The sequence below is a fragment of the Geotrypetes seraphini genome, chromosome 5 (assembly GCF_902459505.1).
Source record: "Geotrypetes seraphini chromosome 5, aGeoSer1.1, whole genome shotgun sequence".
Lineage (NCBI taxonomy): Eukaryota > Metazoa > Chordata > Amphibia > Gymnophiona > Dermophiidae > Geotrypetes > Geotrypetes seraphini.
The window spans coordinates 141,930,855-141,954,739 of NC_047088.1; the positions used below are offsets into that span (position 1 = coordinate 141,930,855).

Here is a 23,885-nt window from a genome sequence, read left to right on the forward strand (position 1 = left end):
AACAATTGTCCCTTACTTTTACCTTCTTCTGTCCTATGTCCCAAGTTAGTGCCCCTTCCCTCCCCCGACGCCAAACCGCACTAAAGCCTGCCTGCCCCCAAGCCATGCCGCCAATTCCTCCTCCCTCCCGATTCCCCCCCCCCCGGCCACCATCATTTAATTATTCCCCACCACAACTCTGGGAAGGGCCAGGCGCGTGCAGCGATTGCACGCCACCAGCCTACAAGCCTTCCCCCCAACGTCAATTCTGACGTCAGAAAGAATGTTCGGAACAGCCAAGCAGCGTGGGGAGGGGGGGCAGCAGGAGCGATGGCATCTCTCCTGCCACGATCGTTCCGGTTGGGGGTGGACAGGTACTCAGTGGCCCCTATTCGGAACTTATACCTGTTTTGACTTGGTCTAAGTCAAAACGTATATGTTCCGACTGGGAAATCTCGTTATACTTGGTCATACTTGCAATACGACTAAATCTATTTTGGCCTACCTCCCACCCTTTCCTCTTCTCCAAAAACGTCTCTTTTTGCTCTAGGCGTTCAAAGGCAGGGTAAAGGCGTAAGCTGGTTTTAGATACGTCTAAAACCAGCTTTGATTACCGGTACTTGGATGATCTGTCTTGTTGATCGTCCAAGTACCGACTTAGGCCACTTTTTGAATGGTTTTTTAAAAAAAAATTATTATTACATTACATTACATTAGGGATTTCTATTCCACCATTACCTTGCAGTTCAAGGCGGATTGCAAAAGAATTATCCAAGATGTATTACAACAAGAACTTACAAAAAAAAAAATTGGTCATTTTCAAAAAGAGTGAGAAATGGGTAAGGTTATTTGTTTGGGGTAGTTGGCTTTAGTGAGAGGTGGAGTTTGAGACTTGTGGTATTATTTCTTTTTTCAGAGTTTTCTTGAAGAGTATGGTCTTTATTTCTTTTCTAAAAGTCTTGTAGTCAAGGGATGCCGTCAGTAGATTGGCGATTTGGTTCTCTAGTTTGGCTGCTTGAGTGGCCAGGAGGCCATCATAGTTTTTTCCGTTTGACCTCCTTAATTGGAGGGTATGAGAATGGGGTGTGAGTTTTCCTATGTCTGGTTGCGGTGTTGTGGATGAGGCGGTTATTCAGGTAGTTTGGACTGTCTCCGTATAAATTCTTAAATGGTAGGCAGTAGAATTTAAATTGTATTCTTGCTGGGATCGGAAGCCAGTGCGATTGGAGATATGCGTCTGTAATGTGATCATGTTTCTTTAATGAGTAGATGAGTCTTAGTGCTGTGTTTTGGATAGTTTGTGGTGGTTTTGTTATGGTTGTAGGGCATGGGAGGTAGAGGATATTACAGTAGTCAAATAGGCCTAGTATTAAGGACTGAACTATGAACTGGAATTGAGTTTTCTCGAAGAATTTCCGAACTTGTCTTAAGTTTCTCATGGCTTGTTTTATTGATTTGCGGTTGCATGGTGCAGCATCTGTCGATAGCTATTCCTAGCAGTTTTAGGGTGGTTTGTATGGGGTAGTTGATTGCGTTGATTTCAATGTTGGTTATGGTTGATATTTTGTTGTTTTCTAGGAGGATGAATTTCGTTTTATTTGGGTTCAATTTCAGTTTGTGATCTTTCATCCAGGTTGCTATTGATTTTAGTGTTTGGTATATTGTGTTCGTCATGGAGAGTTCAGGTTGATCGAAGGGTATGAGAATGGTAATGTCATCGGCAAAGCTGTAGGAGGTTATGCCTTGTTTGTCCAGGTGAGAGCTGAGGGAGGCTGTATAGAGATTGAAGAGAGTCGGGGATAGAGGAGATCCTTGGGGAACTCCGCAGGGGTTTGACCAAGGTTCAGATTTTTGTTTGTCTGATTTTACTCTATAAGTTCTTGATTTAAGGAATCCTTCAAACCATGTGTATACTTTATCTGTGATACCTATTGTATCCAGGATTTGTAGTAGAATGTTATGGTCCACCAAGTCGAATGCAGCGGTAAGGTCTAGTTGTATGAGCATCATTTTTTTTCCTGTGCTGAGATGTTGTCTGGCTGTGTCCAAGAGAGATCCTAGTAGTGTTTCCGTGCTGAAGTTGTTTCTAAAGCCGGATTGTGTGGGATGGAGTATGTTATGGTTTTCTAGGTAATTGGAGAGGAATTTGGCAACTAGTCCTTCTATTATTTTGACGTAGAGTGGAATAGAGGCAATGGGTCTGTAGTTGGCTGTTTGGTGTATCGGTCCTTTGGGGTCTTTGAGGATCGGGGTGATGATGATTTTGCTGAGGTTGGTAGGGTAGTGGCTGTTTATTAGCGAGATTTGTATCCAGTTTAGAAGAAGAGCACGGAATTTTGTGCTGGATGTTTTTAGGAGATATGGTGGACAGTTGTTGAAGTCACAGGATGCATGGCTGTATTTTTTGTAGTATTTGTTGAATTTGGGCCATTGTATGTTGGGGAATTGAGACCATATTCTATCTGCTGCAGTAGAATCTCTATCTATGGGGAGAATTGTGAATTCGTTAGGATGGGTAGAGGTGTCATTGAGGGTATCTCTTGCATTGGTAATTTTATTTTGGAAGTGTTCTGCTAATAGAGTGGCTGAGGGGGGGTAGTATTGTTAGTGGTCAGGTAGGCTTTGGTGTCGATTAGGGTTTTTAGAATTTGGAATAGTTTTTTGGTGTCTTGGGTTTCAGTGCCTATTAGGTTGGTGTAGTATGCTTTTCTCTTGTCCTTTAATTGTGATTTGCATTGTTTGTTGATTTTTTTCCAGGCGGATTTTGTATGATCCGAGTTCGATTTTCTCCATTTTCTCTCTAGTCGTCTACATTGTCTTTTGAGTTGTAGCAATTCGGAGTCGAACCATTTATCTGATCTCCTGCTGGGTCTGGATTTGGTTTGTAGTGGGGCTAAATCATCAAGGGTGTTGGAGCAAAGTCTTTCCCAATGTAAGATGAAGTCCACGGGGTTGTTTTTTAGAATAGTTTCATCTATTTTAGACCAGAATATGAAGGGTTCGATGTGTTTGCGTGAGGTGTATATTACTTTATTGAGTTTTGGTATAGTTTTTTTGTTGTTTTTGGTCCAGTTGATGTTGAAAGTGTAGGTGTAGTGGTCTGACCAGATGGATCTGGACCATGTTCCGTTAGATGTATGAATTTCTGTTAAGGATGGTTGGTGGGTCATGAAGGCTGCAATATCAAGTTGGTGGCCTTTTTCATGAGTTGTTTGTGGATTTAGCATTTGGAAGGATAAGGCTTTGAGAAATGAGAGAAAGTTGTCTACTTGTTTGGATGATTGATCATCTAGGTGTAGATTTAGGTCTCCTAGGAGTAGGTTGTAGGTTGCTATTAGTGAGTTTTGGTATATGAAGTTTTCCACTTCGGTTCTTGCTAAAGACCAGTTTCCCGGCGCTATGTAGCAGAGCATGCAGTTTAGTGTGTCTTTTAGTGTGGTGCTTGAGAGTTGGCAAGCTAAAAGGTCCATGTACAGGTTAGATGTTTTCTCAATTATATTAAGGGTTAGATCTTGTTTGATTAAGATTGCTAGGCCTCCGCAGAGTCTTTTATATTAACATACACCAAGTCAATGCTATAAAAATTATAGAACAGACACTACAAAACAGATACACGTCTATGTATACCAAAAACGTTTATCGTTATCCTGATCACTATAGCACTTACCCAGAACTATTTTTGTTTTGAGGGTAATTTTCACTTACAAATAAAGGGCACTGCGATAGGAGCATCCATGGCCCATGATTTGGCCAACCTTTATGTTGCCAAGTTCGAGCATATTTTTCTGCAAGAACATGCTTTTGTTTAAGAAGGACTGTACAAGAGATATATTGATGATATCTCCATTTTATGGAAAGGTAGCATCAAAAGGTTTAATTTTCTTTTTTGCTTGGTTGATTTCCTGTGATAGGAATTTGAAATTTAAGATGCAATATAGTTTTTGGATATTGTATTTTAAAAAATCGATATAGCATCATTGACCGTCCCCTGACAGTCTCACGCATAATGACCCTTTTCTTTTTTTATTTAAAGTTTTATTAAAGAATCAGAAAGGCAAATACAATACTGAAAAAGACAACCAATTCCACTCCCCCCCCAAAAAAAAACAAAACAAAAACACAACTAACAGTCATACTGGTACTCTTCAGTACAAGGCTAAACAATCCAATCCTAAAATATACCCTCCCACACACACCCGTCCCCCCCAACCCCCCCAAACCAGCCACAATAACAAGAAGATAAACTTGTGTGTGCGGCGAACAAAATACTCAGCTCAACAGCAACAGGGTGAGACTACTGTGGACTCGGTGACCACTTAACGTATGGATCCCAAATCTTAAGAAAAGGAGAGAGATGGTGATGCGTTAAAGCTTTAGACATACGGAAAATAAAAGCTAGTTTCCCCAAGAGGTGTTGCCTAGTGGGTGGGTATAACTGCTTCCACTGGAGGAATAACTGGGGTGGAGGAGAGAAAGGGAGAGATGAAAGAGGTAGAAAGGGATGAGAGGAAGAAATCCTGCATATGTTGGAGGAGAGGGAGACATGCATGGAGAAGAGAAAGGGAGAAATGTTGGACATAGGGTGGAGGGCAGGGAGAGATGGTGCATGAGGAGAAAGAAATATTGCACATGATAATGAAGAGGAAGGGAAATATGCTGCATAGAGGGGAATAGAAAGGTTTGACCAAGGGCACAAGGCAGGGAGAGAGAGATGGTAGACAGTGGGAAAGAAACAAATGTTGGATATGGCAGTGGAAGGTATAACAAAAAAAAAATTAAGCTAGGACAAGTCTTTTTTGTTTGTTTATTTTGTTTACACCACAGCACTGGCGTGGGGTTTGAGAGGGCAAAGGAGGATAGGGGGTGGGTGAAAAGGCTACAAAGTAACAATAAATAAATATAAGAACAACCTTACCACTCATTTTCCAAATTTCTGCATAACAGCAACAACAATATGCAGTTCTTCTATAAAAGTGCCAAAGTAAAAACAGAAATAGTGCACTCACTTCCTAAAATTTCTGTGGTGTTACTGGGAAATAAAAAAGGAAACTAAAATATTCACTTCCCAAACTTTTATATATGAGGCGGTAGCAATCTACAGTTCCATGTGTTGAGGTACAAAGAGAGGGCTCTTTGTTAAGACTTTATATATTTAGGCACTTTGTTAAGACTTTATATATTAAAAAATACAACGTGGGAACAAACCCCCACTAAAATTAAATTAAAAGTACTCTATCTAATTAAAATACTGGAAAAGGTGAGTGCTTTATTAAACACACCATAGTAAGCAGAAACACCATAGTGTTTTTACATGGTTCCAGGCTGTACTTCCAAAAACAAAAACCAACAAAAGAAATCTGATGTTGCTTTAACTAGTTGCTTGTTGGCTTTTTCTGTTGCAGGCCTCATTTGTTTTCTTTTTCCTTTCAGTCAGCCTGGTAGTTAGGGATTCCCATCTGGGATAATATACTTTCCTCCTTGTCCTCAGAGAAAGCGAAGTTACTCACCTGTAGTGGGTGTTCTCCGAGAATACCTATTACCACATACCCTCCCACCTCCCCTAAGAATTGAATTTTGTAAGCTCCTGTGTTCTACTGCCTGAACCTGTGCAGCCGAGGTGGGCAGGAAGGTGTGCATGCATGTGTACATAAAAGCATCTAGAATTTCTGAACACGAGGTAATGTCTGTGTCAGGGCTGCATTGAATGGCTTCGCCCATCTGTTGTATTATTTTTTTTCCTGTCCTCAGAGAATACCTGCTACTGCTCAGTAACTGTGCTCTATTGTTTGTCAACAGATATCCACCATTGCAGAGAGTGAAGATTCACAGGAGTCGGTGGACAGTGTCACTGATTCTCAGAAACGCAGAGAAATCCTTTCCAGACGGCCTTCCTACAGGTAGTTTTACAATGTGCCTGTTTCTTTGCCTTCTGAAAATGACAATCATTTGTTCTCAGAATGAAAATGAGGACAATATATCGCCCTTCTGTACTTAGCTAGCCATTAGTGCTGATCTTCAGTGTGGCTTTGTAGAAATAATCAGTAGTAGTATCCTCTGAGATATCATTGTTATTGCTATAGCTTTTAAGACTCAACATAGGAATGTTTTATCTGGCTGGGAGCACACTATTTATGCAGTCCAAGCAACACTTAAAATTTGCCTTCCTAACTGTTCCTTTTTAGTTATATAACAAGTTATCCAAGAGGTGATGTCCTCTGATGGCACTGACATATACTAGCTCTATGAGTTTTGAAAAACGTACAGTCAAACCTCGGTTAACGAGTGTTTTGCAAGACGAGCAAAACATTTGCAAAATCTGCGCCTCAGAAACCGAGCTTGCCTCGATTTGCGAGCCCCCCCCCTGTGATCTGGCATCCCCCCCTGCTCGCGTCAGAGCCCCCTCCCTGCCTTGATCCGGAATCCTCTACTCACCCACCCAAACACAATCGCTTACCCCGCTCTGGCACCGGCACCAGCACCAACGCACAGGACATGCCGGTGCCCGAAGATTCTCCCTGTTGCTTGTGCTGGGCTTTGAGAATCTGCGCATGCTCAAGGCCTTCTCCGAGATCTCCGAGAATCTCGGAGAGAATGAGAACTATAAGGCCTTGAGCATGCGTAGATGCTCAAGGCCCAGCACAAGCACCATGATACAGTAGTTTCTCTATACCCCTTCTTTTTTGTCTGGACCGCAGAGGTCAGGAGATGTCAAATACATCTCACCATTGTGCTTCTGGTTTTCTCTTTTAAGCCTCATTCTCACCCTGGACTGCAAAAGAACCTTGCTTTTCTCTTACAAACAACTACGCTCTGTAGAACCTTTTGTCACTGGTTCATCACCTTCATTTCTCACAGGTTAGTTTTTGCCTATCCCTGGAGATCTATTTCCTCATACCTTACAATCTGAATCTCTTATGCCATGTTTGGGCTATACTGCATCTTGGGGCATCTCTGATATCACGTAAACTCTCAGCCATTCTGGCTTCAGTTGCATTCTTACATTTCTCCCCTATAGATGCATTCTACAATGTAGCTACTTGGTCCTCAGTCTACTTCATGCACCTTTCCTGTCTGGAATCTTTTCCATAAGGAAGGGTTGCTTCAGCCAAGTAGTTTTTATACAAAATTTCTTTACTTCTTTGGCCAACTCTCCTTCCATCCCATTCCAATACACTAGGGAGTCCTTTATGTGAGAATATGCTGCCTGCTTGTCCTAGGATAAAGCACAGTTATTTATCGTAACAGGTGTTATCCGGAGACAGCAGGCAGATATTCTCCCAACCCACCCACCTCCCTTGGTTGGTTTCTTAGCTTGCTTACAGAACTCAGGTACCACGAGCAAGGGCCGGGCAGGAAGGCACTCGCGAAGTTTCTTAAAACTTAGTGACAGTACACGTTTTATGCTGTCCGTACTGGGCTCCGTGGATAACATCACTTATTTGTGAGAATATCTGCCTGCTGTCTCCGGATAATACCTGTTACAGTAAGTAACTGTGCTTTTTCTGACCCTGCATGGGTGTTCTTGCACAGCTGCTATATCGAAAGTCTTTATTTCTCTGAGCTGAAATGCTAGTGATGCAAGGAGGGCATTCTGGTTCACCCCTATCTGAACGACTGGTTGGTTCGAGCAAAGTCGTTTCAGGAGAGCTCCCAAGTTACAACTCAGGTTGTGGAGTTTCTGCAGTCACTGGGCTGAGTGGTCAACCTATCCAAAAGCCAGTTGACTCCGTCTCAGCATTTGGAATATCTTGGTGTTCTCTTGCGGAGAGTATTCCTTCCAGAGGCCCGGGTGTACAAATTGCAGGCGCAGATTCGCTCTCTGATGGATTGTTGATAGTCGCAGGTGCAGGATTTTCTGCAAGTCTTGGGGTCAGTGGCGGCGTCCTGAAAGTGGTCACATGCGTCCTCTTCAGTATGCGCTTCTTTGGAGACGATCACCCCATTTTCACTATCTGTACTCTCCCGTACCTCTTCGGGGGTTAGTTCATCACAGCCTACGCTCGTGGCTGCAGTCTTGCAGTCTGGGTCAGAGGGTGAGTCTCCATCAGCCCCAGTGGACAGTGCTTCTCACAGACGCCAGTCTCAGTTGGGGGGGGGACCTCAGGGCAGCTGGTCGCAGGTGGAGGTGTCCTGGTTGATCAGTGTTCTGGAGACCCAGAGCCATTCAGCTAGCATTGGTGAAATTCCAGCCCTTGCTGGAGGGCAAGTCAGTTCGAGTTCTCTCAGACAGTGCCACAGTGGTGGCTTATGTCAATAGGCAGGGGGAGAACCAAGAGTCATCTTGTGGTGCAGGAGGCCTCTCTTCTCATGGAGTGGGCGGAGGAGGCTCATCTTCTGGACATCTCAGCTTCCCACATAGCCAGAGTGGACAATGTCCAGACAGACTTACATAACATAAGAAGTGCCTCTTCTGGGTCAGACCAGAGGTCCATCGTGCCCAGCAGTCCGCTCGCGCAGCGGCCCAACAGGTCCAGGACCTGTGTAGTAGTACTCTATCTATACCCCTCTATCCCCTTTTCCTTCAGAAAATTATCCAATTCCTTCTTAAACACTAATACCGTACTCTGTCCTATCACGCCCTCTGGAAGCTCATTCCAGGTGTCCATCACCCGCTGGGTGAAGAAAAACTTCCTAGCATTGGTTTTGAATATGTCCCCTTTCAGCTTTTCCGAGTGCCCTCTCGTTCTTGTAGTTTTCGAAAGTTTGAAAAATCTGTCCCTCTCCACTTTCTCTATGCCCTTCATGATATTGTAAGTCTCTATCATATCCCCTCTAATTCTCCTCTTCTCCAGGGAAAAGAGCCCCAGTTTCTCCAGTCTCTCAGTGTATGAAAGGTTTTCCATACCCTTTATCAAACGTGTTGCTCTCCTCTGAACCCTCTCGAGTATCGCCATATCCTTTTTAAGGTACGGCAACCAGTATTGGATGCAGTACTCCAGATGCGGACGCACCATCACCCGATTCAATGACTTCCTCAGTCATCATGCGTTCGATCCCGGCGAGTGGTGTATTAGACAGGAAGCTTTCGAGTTGATCATTTATGGAGCTGGCTAATCATGGCCCTCATGGTAACAAATGGCAATGCCAAAGCGCTGAGGTCCTTCAGTTGGCGCTGGGAATTCCAAGCTGAGGGGCTGGATGCTCTGGTGCAGGCTTGGCCGGCGAATAGCTTGCTGTACGTATTTCCGCCTTGGCCTCTAGTGAGCAGAGTTCTTCGGATTGCCTGGCACGCAGGTCGCATGGTTCTCGTGGCTCCGGACTGGCCCAGGCACCCATGGTATGCAGATCTGGTTCATCTGCTCATGGCAGATCCTCTACCACTTCCCCTCTCACCCAATCTTCTGACTCAGAGTCCCATTCCAGTGTTCGATCCGGGTCCCTTTTGTCTTACAGCTTGGCTCTTGAAAGGGAACACCTGGAACAGTTCTCCTTGTAGAGAATCCAGGATCTCCCCATTTGAGAACATAAAAATAGCTTTACTGGGTCAGACCAATGGTCCATCAAGCCCAGAAGCCCGTTCTCACAGTGGCCAATCCAGGTCACTAGTACCTGGCCAAAATCCAAGGTTATTTGGATAAGGTGATCTCCACCCTCTTCGGTTCTTGGACTTTCAACCTCTCTGGCTTTTGTGTGTGTTTGGAGTCTTTTTGAGGAGTGGTGTTCCGTGCATGGTGTGGTTCCCCTTTGCGCTTCTTTGTCTCACATCTTGGGGTTTCTGTAGGATGGCCTGGAGCGCAGCCTTGCCTGGTCCTTTGTTAGGGTGCAGATTGCGGCTTTGTCTTCTTTTCACGGTCAGTAGTATGGTCTGCGTTTGGCCTCTTCTCCAAATGTGATTCGGTCTTGCAGGCATCAAAATTGCTCCGCCCTCCAGTTTGTCCACCTGTCCCAGCCTGGGATCTTAATCTGGTTCTTTCCATGCTTGCTCGTCCACCTTTTGAACCTCTTGGTTTCTGCATGTTGAAAGACCTTACTCTTAAGGCAGTCTTCCTGGTGGCTATTATTTCTGTGAGACACGTTTCTGAACTTCAGGCCTTCTCTTGTAGGCCGCCGTTCCTGGAGCAGGTCATGCTGCGCCTGGTTCCCTCCTTTCTTCCCAAGGTGGTTTCGCCTTTTCAGGTCAATCAGTCCGTGGTCCTCCTGGTCTTGGGTAGTCGGCAGGGCTCTTTGGAGCAGAGACAATTGTGCAAATTGGATGTCTATATGGCCCTTCGCGTTTATGTTCAGCAGTCCCAAGAATTACATCAGTCGGATTGTCTTTTTGTTCTTCTTACAAGTCCTTGTAAGGGGGATGGTGCTTCCAAGGCTACTATTGTGTGTTGGATCAAGGAAGCTATCACTTTGGTGTATCTTCTTCAAAAGAAACCTGTTCCGGATTTTCTCAAAGCTTATTCCACTTGGGGTCAGGCGGCCTCGTGGGCTGAGAGTTCGCTTGTGCTTCCAGTGGATATCTGTAAAGCTGCGGTTTGGTCTTCTCTCCATTCCTTTGTTCGCCACTACTGCGTGGACGTTCAGACGTGTTGGAATGCAGTGTTCGGTGAGTGTGTTCTTGTGCAGCCCTTTGGGGGTCCCACCCATGATGGGTACTGCTTTGGTACATCCCATCCGTTCTGTGCCAGTCTGGAGGGACGATAAAGAAGGAGAAATTAGAAGTTAGGATGCTTCTAGGCAAGCAGTACTTCAAAACGTTAACTAATAAAACACTTCTCCAACCATTTATGTGGGCTGCCCTAAAAATCCAGAGTTCAAAGGGAAATTGGGTAAATTTCAGCCATTTGATTCTCTGCTTCTGTAGCAGATCTATCCTGCTTGATGACAGTAAAAGTGAAGTTGCTTATCTATAATGGGCATAATTAGTAGGATGATAATGACACATACTACTCTCCCACCCTCTTTTCAAGAAGTTGTGGTTGGGGGGGGATGTGCTACTCTATTTGCACTCTGACCCTGCTACAGTAAAAAAGACTTATGCTCCTAGTTATTCCATTTGTGGAACTAGAAAACAGGTTAAGGAGTATCAAAGGATTAAATACACCATAATAAGAAATAGTTTGCTATATGTTTCTAGGGACGGTTTGAATTGTTTATTGATGTAGAGACAAGGTAGGATATACGTACCTTATCTCTAACGTATCTTATCTCTATCTTTTCTATCTTCAATGGAGTTCCTTTCTTTAATCAATTGTTGCATTGTAAACTGCTTAGGTCAGTGACATGCTGGAGCGGCATATCAAATCATAATAAACATAAACATGTACAAGTGTGGCAGTTTTCTTGCTATAATTTTCTTATACTTTGACTAAAAATAGAAAAATCCCTCACAATCTAATAATTTACTCACTCAGCGGGATCTCCCCAATAGTTTAAAAGTTTGCTTTTGCCGGTTTCAGTTTCTTTTACCTCTCGACGGACCTCAACACCTCCCCCCACGGACCGGGAGCACTCGGGGCAGAGCGGGAGCAGAGTAAGGCACACTCTGGGCGTGGGAGTGAACTCCACCACCTTCCCTCCCGACGGTGCACCGCTGAGCCAGTTGGAAGGCTCAACGGGATCTCCCCAACAGTTTAAAAGTTTGTTTTTGCTGGTTTCAGTTTTTTTTACCTCTCGACGGACCTCAACACCTCCCCCCACGGACCGGGAGCACTCGGGGCAGAGCGGGAGCAGAGTAAGGCACACTCTGGGCGTGGGAGCGAACTCCGCCCCTTCCCCTCCCGACGGTGCACCGCTGAGCCAGTTGGAAGGCTCAGCGGGATCTCCCCAACAGTTTAAAAGTTTGATTTTGCCAGTTTTAGTTTCTTTTACCTTCTCGCCGGTCCTCAACACCTCCCTCCACAACCCACTCTCCTACCCAGACACTAAACACAGCCAACAACCTAACCACTGGAAACTACACTGCCTCTACCAGCAGCCCCACCTCCATAATGAAGCTAATTCCACAAACAAACACCCAGATTATCCTATTAATAATCCTTCTCATATCCAGCTGTAAGGTAGAAGCAAACAATCTACCCAACATTCCCACTAGCTCAATTGCAATCAAAACCCTTCACCCTAACAGGAGAGTTCCAATAGACAGAAACTCCAACCACCAAACAAGCGTTCAACACCCCATAACACCAGCATGGGGAAGAAGAGCAACACAACCCAAGACCAAACCGCACCATAACCCAAATTCACTCATCTACCCTAAAACGATTCACAACCACTAAACAAAAAACCACCAACCTTAACTGTGCCTACTTAAACGTCAGAGCCCTAGGTCCAAAAACAGAATTTATAAAAACCTGGATAAAAAATGAAAACCTAGACTGCCTCTTCCTCACAGAAACCTGGCTAACATCGGACACAGACCCAAGAATTACAGAAGTCTGCCCTCAAGGATACAAAATTACAGTGACCTGCAGAGAGAAAAAAAGAGGAGGTGGATTAGCGATCTTACTCAAAGACTCCCTAACCTTAAACATATTGGAAAAAACTTCCACCCCTTACATGGACCTTTTAGCATGTCAAATCTCTTCCACCGCACTGAAAAACTCACTAAACTGCCTGCTCTGTTATATAACACCGGGAAACTGGGCCATGGTTAGATCCGAATTTGAAAACTTCATATACCAAAACTCACTTACAGCAGCACACAATCTTATCCTAGGAGACCTAAACCTTCATCTTGAAGACCATTCATCCAAGCCAGTAGACAATCTACTTTCTTTCCTCAATGCCCTATCCTTCCAAATTTTAAACCCACAAACTACTCATGAGAAAGGACACCAACTGGACATTGCAGCCTACATGACCCATCAAACTTCTACTTCAGAAATTCAAACGTCTAATGGAACCTGGTCCCCATCCCTCTGGTCAGACCACTACACTTACACCTTCAACATCATCTGGACCAAAAACAAATCCAAACCAATATCCAAAATAGTAACCTACACATCACGCAAACGCATCGAGCCCGCCATTTTCTGATCAAAAGTAGACGAAACAATCCAAGAAGATAACCCCAAAGACTTCATTTCACACTGGGGCTATTTGAGCAACAACATCCTTGATGAACAAGCCCCACTTCGAACCAAAACCAGAACATGCAGACGATCAGACCAATGGTTCGACGAAGAATTACTCCTACTCAAGAGACAATGTAGACGTCTGGAAAGAAAAAGGAAAAAAACCAACCAAGATCACACGAAAACCGCCTGGAAAAAAATTAACAAACAATACAAACTTCTATAAAAGAAAAGAGAAAAAAACATTACACCAACCTAATAGGCACGGAAACCCAAGACACCAAAAAACTATTCCAAATATTAAAAGATCTAACTAACACCATACCCTATTTGACCACTAACAATAACTCCTCCCCTTCAGCCTCCCTCCTAGCTGAACACTTCAAGAATAAAATTACAAACACCAGAGCTACTCTCATTAGTAACCCAACCTACCTACTCGAAGTCACAATACTCCCCACAGAAAATGAATCTTGTGCTGCAGACAGATCTTGGTCCCAATTCCCTAAGATACATTGGACCGAATTCAACAAACTCTACAATAAGTACAGCCACGCATCATGTGAACTCAACCACTGCCCACCATATCTCCTGTCATCAGCGAGCACTAAGTTCCGTACCTTACTCCTACACTGGATACAAACCATGCTCACAGATGGCATTTTCCCGAATGACCTCAGCGAAATCATCATTACCCCAATCTTAAAAGACCCAAAAGGACCAACAGCCAATAGCCTCAATACCTCTATATATCAAACTAACAGAAGGATTAGTAGCCAGATTCCTCACCAACTATCTCGAGGACCATAACTTACTCCATCCCACGCAATCCGGCTTCAGAACAAACTTTAGCACAGAGACACTATTAGGCTCCCTTATCGACACAGCAAGACAACACCTCAGCATTGGAAAAAAAATGCTGCTCATACAGTTGGACCTGACGGCGGCATTTGACCTGGTAGATCATAACATCCTACTGCAAATCTTGGACTCAATAGGCATCTCAGATAAAGTATACTCATGGTTTGAATGTTTCTTAAAATCCAGAACATACAAAGTAAAATCAGACAAAGAAAAATCCAAACCTTGGTCCAACCCCTGTGGCGTTCCACAAGGGTCCCCACTGTCCCCTACTCTCTTCAACCTATATACGGCCTCTCTTGGCGTTTACCTGAACAAACAAGGCCTATCCTCTTATAGCTATGCTGATGACATCACTATCCTCATTCCTTTTGACCAACCAATGCTCTTAATGTCAGACACACTACACAGAACTCTAGCTACAGTTACGACTTGGATGGAAGACCACAAACTGAAACTCAACCCAGAGAAAACTAAATTCATCCTCCTAGAAAATAACAAAATCCCAACCATAACCAACTTAGAAATCAACTCTATCAACTACCCTTTGCAAACCACCCTAAAACTTCTAGGTATGACTATTGACAGAGGCTGTACCATGCAACCACAAATTAACAAAACAATCCAGAAATCTTTCGCAGTTAGGAGAAACCTTAGACAAGTCCGAAAATTCTTCGAAAAAACACAATTTCAGCTCCTAGTACAATCTCTAATCCTAAGTATCCTAGACTATTGCAACATCCTCTACCTCCCCTGCCCTGCAATAATGATTAAACAACTACAGACAATTCAGAATACAGCTCTGAGACTCGTCTATTCATTGAAAAAACATGATCACATTACTGAGGCATTCATCAATTCTCATTGGCTTCCAATCCAAGAAAGAATACAATTTAAATTCTACTGTATACTATTTAAAACTATAAATGGAGACAGCCCAACCTACCTAAACAACCGCCTCATCCAAACCACCTCTACCAGGCATAGAAAAACACACACCCCATTCACTAACCCCCCAATCAAAGAAGTAAAACGGAAAAAATATACACCGGACTACTGGCCACTCAGGCAGCGAAGATAGACAACCAAGTCTCCAACCTATTGACAACAACCCCAGACTACAAGATGTTCAGAAAGGAAATAAAAACTATACTCTTCAAGAAATCCCTTAATAAAGCTTAATACCATGATAAAGCTTATCCCCCCTTTTACCATCCCCTCCCTAACCCCAGATCCTACTTTTCCCTCTCTTGGAAACCTTCTCTGATCTAACGTTGTAACCCTTCTTCCGTAACTCTTTTTGTAATCCACTTTGAACCGAAAGGTAATGGTGGAATAGAAATATGTAATGTAATGTAATGTAATTAAATGTATGGCTATGTTCTCTTTTCCTAGAAAAATATTGAATGACTTGTCTTCGGATGCTCCAGGAGTTCCAAGGATTGAAGAGGAGAAATCTGAAGAAGAAACATCAGCACCTGCAATTACTACAGTGACAGTGCCAACTCCAATCTACCAAACCAGTAGTGGGCAGTATAGTACGTAACCTCAATTTTTACTAATTTGTTTGTGATTTGGAGGAAAATAAAATACTTTTTGCCACTGTATTCAGGATCACTGTATTCAATGGAACATCACTGCTAAATCAATCTGACCTTAATTTATACTTTATCTTATGGCTATATGCCTCTCACGAATAATTTCTTTTGTATGAAAGAATATGATATTTATTACTATGAATATTCACAATGGCCCTTATTCAGTGTGCATGTTGTGTAAATGAGAGTCACTGAAAGAATCGGTGTATTTTTCTGAGAATATTTTTTTTCTTAATGCTTTGAACACCCACTTCTGTTCTATACAGATAAAGAAATGTAGGAGCAGGATGGGAATACAAAGGATTTCATTGCATGCTTAGGCAATTAGGAACCCATGCCTACTTCTGTGCTTCTTAAAACTAAAAATCCTAGTTTGATAGGAATGTCAGTCTTGAACCCCTGGATTTATGCACCTTCACCCATGAGGTGTGTACAGAGAGGCTTATTTGCATTTTACCGCTCCTTCTCCCTGGGCTGTCCTGTTTGCCCCAGTTATTCTCTCTACACACGAGGGGTAGGAGCCTGTCTGTTCTGCTCATGTTTCTTTTTTAGGGTTTTATCATTCGATCGAGAAGCTTTTTTTTGGTGTTGCTGAAGCTCCTGGTCTGTGGACATCTCTGATTGCAGGAGAGAAGTCTGTAACCAAGGAGTCGCCTGCATTGCTTGGCCATCCTGCATTAATAGTTCGGGAGCTTGGGGACTGGTCTCCCTGGAAGCAAGGCTTGCCCCAGGTTCTGTCTGCAGTGGGCTAGAACAGCTCCATGGTGGATTTCCAGGATTGGGGCTGACTACGCTTCCTCCCCCTGGCACACTTATGAGTTAGATAGGGAGTTGAGGTCTCAGTCCCACCAGGGGGACTGAGAGGTAGTCGGAAGAAGCAAGCAATCCGGTTTCCAGGCTTGCCTGTGGCAGAAATTCTCCCCTTCAGCAGTGTCAGCATATACTTCTAGCACAAACTAAACTAAACTAAAACTTAAGTTTGTATACCGCATCATCTCCATAAAGATAGAGCTCGGCACGGTTTACAGGTAATTCAATAAATGAGGGAAGGACATAATAAGAAATTAGAGGTTATGAAGAGGATAGCTAGCTTTACATTTTAAATAGATAGCTTTACATTTTGGAGAAAAGCCAGGTTTTCAGATGCTTTCGGAATAATTGGAATGAGTCTAGGTTCCACAGCGGGGCAGAGAGGTTATTCCAGAGCTCAGTGAATTTGAAGAAAAGGGATTTCCTTAATTTACCTGCATACATGACGCCTTTTAACGAGTATGCGGATCTGGTAGTGTCAGGTCTCGAAGAATTTCAGGATAGTGGGATTAGGGGAGGAAGAATGCCATGTAGGATCTTGAAAATTAGGCAGGTACATTTTGGAGATGATGCGGTATACAAACCTAAGGATTAGATTAGATTAGATTAAAGTGAATCCTAGAAATCACCGGAAGCCAGTGAAGATTTGCCAGAAGCGGAGAAACATGTTCGAATTTGCTTTTTATGAAGATCAACCTAGCCGCAGTGTTCTGGATCCGCTGAAATCTTTGAAGATGTTTCTTGGTTAGATGGAATTACAATAGTCCAGTCTGGAAAGAATGATTGATTGTACAAGGACAGCAAAATGTTGTTGGCGGAAGTAGGATCTCACTTTCCTCAACATGTGAAGACAAAAAAAATAATTTTTTACCAGAGTTGAGATGATCATTAAAGGAAAGTGTAGAGTCAATAATGATGCCCAAAACTTTGCTTGAGAATTCGATCTGCAGTGTGGGACCAGAAGGTAGTGGAATGAGCGTAGGTAACTGATCTAATTTTAGCATAGTACATTGAGTACAGGGCTGATAGCCCATAAAGAAAATGGGGGGGGGGGGTCTTCAAAAGTGTTTTGGGTAGGAGCCAGGGTTCCCCACCCTTAAAATCCTAAAATCTCTGGTTCTGTTGTGGATATGCAGGAGTTCATACTTGAGCTGTTGATTCCCATATCCCTTTAAGAACCTGAGAACTACTCCCCTTCTGCAGTGGAGCACAGCACCCCTCTGTTATTCCTTCTGCCAGAAAACTCAGAATGTGTGTTTTGCTCTGTTGTGCTGTTTTCATTATTTGGGGATGGGGGGGGGGGTTTCACCAGATTTTTTAAGTTCTTCGTGGCTTCGGTACTTGGAAGTACATTAATTTATTCAGGTACTCAAGCATTTTCACCTGTCTGTCCCTGCTTTGAATGGTGGACTAGGCACTGGCATCGGTGCATAGCTTCCCAGGGTAATTACTTTGAAGGTGACCATATTGATATTGAGCAATGAGGTATGTAGCACTATTTCTATTATGAGTTCATGAACTTAATTGTCCTACCTCATATTACCCTTGATGTACTGAATGTCATCAAAATGTCTTCCTTTCAATATTTCCTTCATCTTCGGGTAAAGAAAAAAGTCATTGGGAACCAGATCAGGTGAGTAGGAAGGGTGTTCCAATACAGTTACTTGTTTTTCTGGCTAAAAACTCCCTCACAGACAGTGCTGTGTGAGCTGGTGCATTGTGATGCAAGAGCCATGAGTTAGAAACATATAGAAACATAGAAAGATGATGGCAGAAAAGGGTTATAGCCCATCAAGTCTGCCCACTCTACTGTCCCACCCCATTAAGTCAGAGTGCTGCTCGACCCACGTAGAGATCCCACGTGGATGTCCCATTTATTCTTAAAGTCGAGCACGCTAGTGGCCTTGATCACCTGCACCGGTAGTTTGTTCCAGTGATCCACCACCATTTCTGTAAAGAAATACTTCCTGGTGTCACCACCAAATCTCCCTCCTCTGAGTTTGAGCAGGTGCCCCCTTGTGAATGAAGGTCCCTTAGGAAAGAATATGTCGTTTTCCACCTCGACACGACCTGTGACGTACTTAAATGTCTCAATCATGTCACCCTTCTCCCTGCGCTCCTCTAGAGAGTAGAGCTGCAACTTACCCAGTCTTTCCTCGTATGAGAGACCCTTGAGTCCGGAGACCATCCTAGTGGCTATTCGCTGGACTGACTCAGCTCGAAGTACATCTTTACGGTAATGTGGCCTCCAGAATTGCACACAGTACTCCAGATGAGGTCTCACCATGGTTCTGTACAGTGGCATTATGACTTCAGGTTTACGGCTGACGAAGCTTCTATTGATACATCCCATCATCCGCCTTGCCTTGGATGAGGCCTTCTCTACTTGTTTGGCAGCCTTCATGTCTGCACTGATGATTACTCCCAAGTCCCGTTCTTCTGAGGTCGTAGCTAGTGTTTCTCCATTCAAGGTGTATGTTCTGCATGGATTTCTGCTGCCGAGATGCATCACCTTACACTTCTTTGCGTTGAAGCCCAGCTGCCATGTTGAGGACCAGTTTTCCAACTTGATCAGATCCTGCGCCATACCATCCGTGAGATCGCTTTCACCTACTATATTACACAGTTTGGCGTCGTCGGCAAACAGCGCTACTTTTCCCTGAAGCCCTCGGGTCAAGTCCCTTATGAATATGTTAAAAAGGGATGGTCCCAGGACTGAGCCCTGCGGCACTCCGTTAGTCACCTCCGATGTCTTAGAGAGGGTGCTATTGACCACCACCCTCTGAAGTCTTCCACTCAGCCAATCATTGACCCATGCCGTTAGTTTCTCACCTAACCCCATCGATTTCATCTTGTTTAATAGTCTACGGTGTGGGACACTGTCAAACGCTTTACTGAAATCCAAGTACACTATATCCAGAGACTCTCCCGAGTCTAGCTTTCCTGTCACCCAGTCAAAGAAGCTGATAAGATTGGATTGGCATGACCTGCCCCTAGTGAATCCATGTTGACAGGGATCCCTCAGATTCCCCTCATCCAATATCGTGTCTAATTTCCCTTTAAGTAGAGTTTCCATGAGTTTACACACTATTGATGTGAGACTTACTGGTCTGTAATTCGCAGCCTCCGCTCTGCAACCATTTTTGTGTAGAGGAACAACATTGGCAGTTTTCCAGTCCAGGGGGACTCTCCCCGTACTTAGGGAGAGATTGAAGAGCATGGCTAACGGTTCCGCCAAAACATTGCATAGCTCTCTGAGCACTCTTGGATGCAGATTGTCCTTTGTTCACCTTGAGTCTTGACAGTTCTTTGTAAACATCAGATGGTGTGAACTCAAACTTCTGAAATGGGTCATCCATGCTTTGCTTTGCATCCAGCCGAGGCCTGTGCCCTGGTGCCTCGCAGGTAAAGACTGAACAGAAGTAATCATTCAGTAGTTTGGCTTTATCAGAGTCAGTTTCCACATAATTCCCGTCTGGCGTTCTAAGGCGTACTATCCCGTTTGTGTTCTTTTTCCTGTCGCTAATGTATCTGAAGAAGGATTTGTCCCCTTTCTTGATGTTCTTCGCTAGAGTTTCTTCCATACGAAGTTTGGCCTCCCTGACTGCTGTTTTGACCGCTGCAGATTTTGTCCTGTATTCAACGTTTGCTTCTTTTTCCCCCATGCGTTTGTACGATAGAAATGCTCTTTTCTTCTCCTTGACGAGGTATGATACCTCATCTGTGAACCATTGGGGTTTCCATTTTTTTTGTTGTTTGGTTACCAATTTTATGTAGCGGATAGTTGCCTCATGAAGGATCGATTTTAAAGTTGTCCACATAGCTTCCACATTATCAGTTACTTCTTGAACCTGCAGCGTCTGGTAGACGAAATCTCCCATGCATGCGAAGTCAGTGCCTCTGAAATTGAGTACCCTTGTTTTAGTTTGTGATCTAGGGAAGCCTTTCTTAAGGTTAAACCATACCATGTTATGGTCACTGGTGGCTAGCGTCTCTCCCACCGAGACGTCCGAGATGCTTTCCCCATTCATAAGTACCAGGTCCAGGATGGCCTGGGCCCTAGTGGGCTCTAGTACCATTTGTTTGAGCCGTACTCTCTTCATGGACGTTAATATCCTCCTGCTATCACAAGTTGTTGCTGATAGTGTGTTCCAGTCTACATCAGGCATGTTGAAGTTTCCTAATAGAACAGCCTCCCCCCGTAAGGTGATATTCTCAATGTCTTCAATTAATTCTGCGTCCTTTTCCTCCGATTGTCTCGGAGGTCTGTATACCACACCAAGGTACAGGCATTTTTCTCCACCTCTGGCCAAGTTTACCCAGATGGATTCCCCAGTATACTTGACATCTGTGATCCTGGTTGTCTTAATGTTCTCTTTGATATAAAGTGCTACCCCACCACCTAACTTACCCTCTCTATCTTGTCTAATCAGGTTGTATTCTGGTATGGTTATATCCCACCCATGAGAGTCTGTGAACCATGTTTCGGATATTGCTACTATGTCTATGTCTGCATTAACTATTTCTGTTTCTAGTTCTAGAAATTTATTCCCTAGGCTGTGTGCGTTAACATACATAGCTCTCCACTCTTTCTGTTTGCTAAGCTCCTATTGTGAGCCACCCATTTGAGTCAAATTGTCTCCTAGCGATTCGTTTGCATTAAGAGTACTTACCTCAGATCTAGAAGCGTAATGTTGGTTCGCTACATCAGGATTGTTACTTACTGCTCCGGTGTAAAAGTGGGTACCCACCCCCGACTTACCTAGTTTAAAGCCCTTCGAAGTAGGCGGGCTAGTCTGTGTCCCAAGACATTCTTACCTCTGTTGGTCAGGTGGAGGCCTTCTGGTCCCTGTAGTCCCTGTAGTGTCTCTCCGTGATTCAGGAATCTGAAGTTCATCTCCTGGCACCATCGTTGTAGCCACTCATTCGTCTTCAGGATGCGTTCGTCCCTGTCCCTTCCTCTGCCCCTAACAGGAAGAATGGAAGAGAATACTACCTGTGCTCCTATCTGCTTCAGCCTCTTTCCCAAAGCTCCAAAGTCTCTCGCTATGTCTTCCAGGGTGTTCTTGGCAGTGTCATTCGTTCCGACGTGGATGAGCAGCATGGGGAAGTGGTCCTGGGGCCTGAGAAGTCTATCGAGACAGGTGGTCACGTCTCTTATTCTGGCTCCGGGCAGACAGCAGACTTCCCTCGTCTGCATATCCAGTCTGCATATTGGTCCCTCGATGCCCCTCAACATGGAGTCCCCAATAGCTATTACTCTACGCTACTTTTGGGGGTGTCGATCCATCGTCCCCGGAGATGGAGAAGTGTGTTGATCCTGGTCCACGTCGGTAGTCTCTTCCTGCAAGACCTGGAATCTGTTCTTCAGGCTCAGCTGTGGAGTTGATGTGGAGCTGCCCTGGTGAGAGAAAGAGTGAGAAGGTGAGGAGATTGTAAATGGGTGGGGGGGGTCTCCTATGTTTACCTGTGGAGGAGGTCACTAACTGCCAGGAGTCAGTGTCTCCATCCATCTCCTGAACTGCAACAGTTGGTTTCTTTGTCGGCGGCCCTGGAGTCATCATGGGTGATCCGTCACGGGCCCGTTCTATGATTTGGGATAGTTCCTGCACTATCCCATCGATGTAGGCCTCATCCTCTCTAATGCCTCTCAGACGTTTCACCTCCTCCCTAAGGCTTCTTAGTTCCTGCATGATGTCTTCATCCCGCTGACCGACCTCCTCTGTCTGTGTAGAGGCCGTGATGTACTGCTGTGGGATGGCCTCGGTCTGCGCGGAGACGTCCTTTCCCGGGGCTGTGTTCTCCTCCGTTGTTGGCGAAAAGTTCAGGTCGTTTTTGTCTAACTTTTTCACGCAGCCTTTTCAGCACTTCCAAATAGTAAACTTGGTTAACTTTTGTCCAGTTGGTACAAATTCATAATGTACAATCTCTCTGATATCAAAAAAGGTTAGCAACATCGTTTTGCCTCTTGATTTGGACTGATGGAACTTTTTTGGTCGTGGAAAATTTGTCTGACTTCCATTGTGCACTTTTGACACTTTGTTTCAGAGTCGTATTGGTACACCCATGTTTCATCATCAGTGATAACATGGCCCAAAACATCATCTTGCCTCTCCAAAAGATCTTGGCAAACTTTGGCTCTCCTATGCTTTTATTTAAGCTCTGACGTTCTTGCAACGGCACACAAAAACATGCAACAACAATGCACTCAGTAAGACACTGTCACATGTCAACAAAAACACAGCTGTGAGACACTGATATACCAAGGTTATGAAACCTTACCAAGTTGTTTGTATAGTGCTGCCAACGTAAGCGCCTATCAGCAAGTTTGTGAACTTAATTGTCAGACCTCTATGTAGCTTAAAGGAATGTATTTTCTAGTGCAACAAACACATTATTCCTGAATCTTTGAGTAGTCAATCTATTCCTGCAAGAATTATTTTATAGAACCTCATTAGTATTCTTTTGCTCCACCTCCCATCTCTGTCCTCCGATTTCTCAGTTGTCTCTCTACAAGTGAGATGGTAGGAGCCTGTCTTTTCTGCTCATGTTTCTTTCTTTTAAATTCGATTTTAACTTACTGTTTGCAAGGCTTTTCAGTGCTGCAGAGGTTACCAATCTGGGGACATCTTTGGCTATAGGAGAGCACAGACTCTTAAGGTAAGAGGCAGATTACATTGAAGAGGCAGATTACATTGCAGTGCACCCATTTGGACAGCCTGCACTAACAGTCCGGGAGATCAGGAATCTCAGTGGGCTTGAGCACAGGCTGAGTGGCTCTGTGGCATTTTTTCCGGGATCGGGGCCAATTGCTTTCCTCTCCCAACTACACACGTGGGGTTCTGGTGGGGGTTGAGGTCTCTGGCCAGTCATTGGGACCGAGAGACAGTCTGAAGAGACAAGCAGTTAAGATTCCAGGCTTGTTTAAGCAGAGGTTCTCCCTGTAAACTGTCTGCAGCTTCCCTACAAGCAGCTCCTAACACACAGCATGGCACAGTGAGTAACAGGCTTGACTGCCTTTAATACAAAATCGGGGGTGGGGAGGTCCTTAAAAGTGGAATTTTTTGGTTTCTGGGGATAGTCAGGGTCCCCCACCTCTAAAATCCCAAAATCGCTAGTGTAGCTCCCACAGGCCATTTTCGTAGTTAAAATCGTTGCTGTGGCAGCCATCTTGGATTTCCTGATTTGATAACAAAAGCCTCTGCCTAAAAACACCTTGATTTTGTTCAAAAACAGGTGTAATGGACTCCTTAGGCCAAAATATCTTGGATTCATGCCAGATTTACACTGGATGGCCATCTGAGGATCGACCATGTCGGGGGTGGGGGGTGGGAGCTGTTGGTTTAGATTTCTCTACTTCAATCAATCAGTAAATCTAGAAAAGAAAAAATATTACAAAAATGTATTTCAAAAGCAAAGAGCTACTCAGCCTTATTTTCCATCCTAAAAAATCTGACACATTTCAAACAAAAAGAAAACACTAATGGCCTCTTTAACAAAACCGTACTAGCGGCTGCTCTGCGCTAATGGCCCCGAAGCCCACAGAGATTTAAAGGGCTTCGGGGCCATTGCTGCGTGGCAGCCGCTAGTGCGGCTTTGTAAAAGAGGCCATAAAAGTGATTCCACACCTACA

The 23,885-nt window shown here is 44.2% G+C and overlaps 1 protein-coding gene across 2 annotated transcripts in view; it reads left to right on the forward strand.

Annotated features, from left to right (window-relative positions):
- CREB1 (cAMP responsive element binding protein 1) overlaps window positions 1-23,885 on the forward strand; it is a 244,865-nt gene that overhangs the window by 110,266 nt on the left and 110,714 nt on the right. For both annotated transcript variants that reach the window (XM_033945846.1, XM_033945847.1), the window contains 2 exons: window positions 5,776-5,876; window positions 15,240-15,382. In XM_033945846.1, the coding sequence (XP_033801737.1) occupies window positions 5,776-5,876; window positions 15,240-15,382 (244 nt within the window). The remainder of the gene's footprint in view (window positions 1-5,775; window positions 5,877-15,239; window positions 15,383-23,885) is intronic.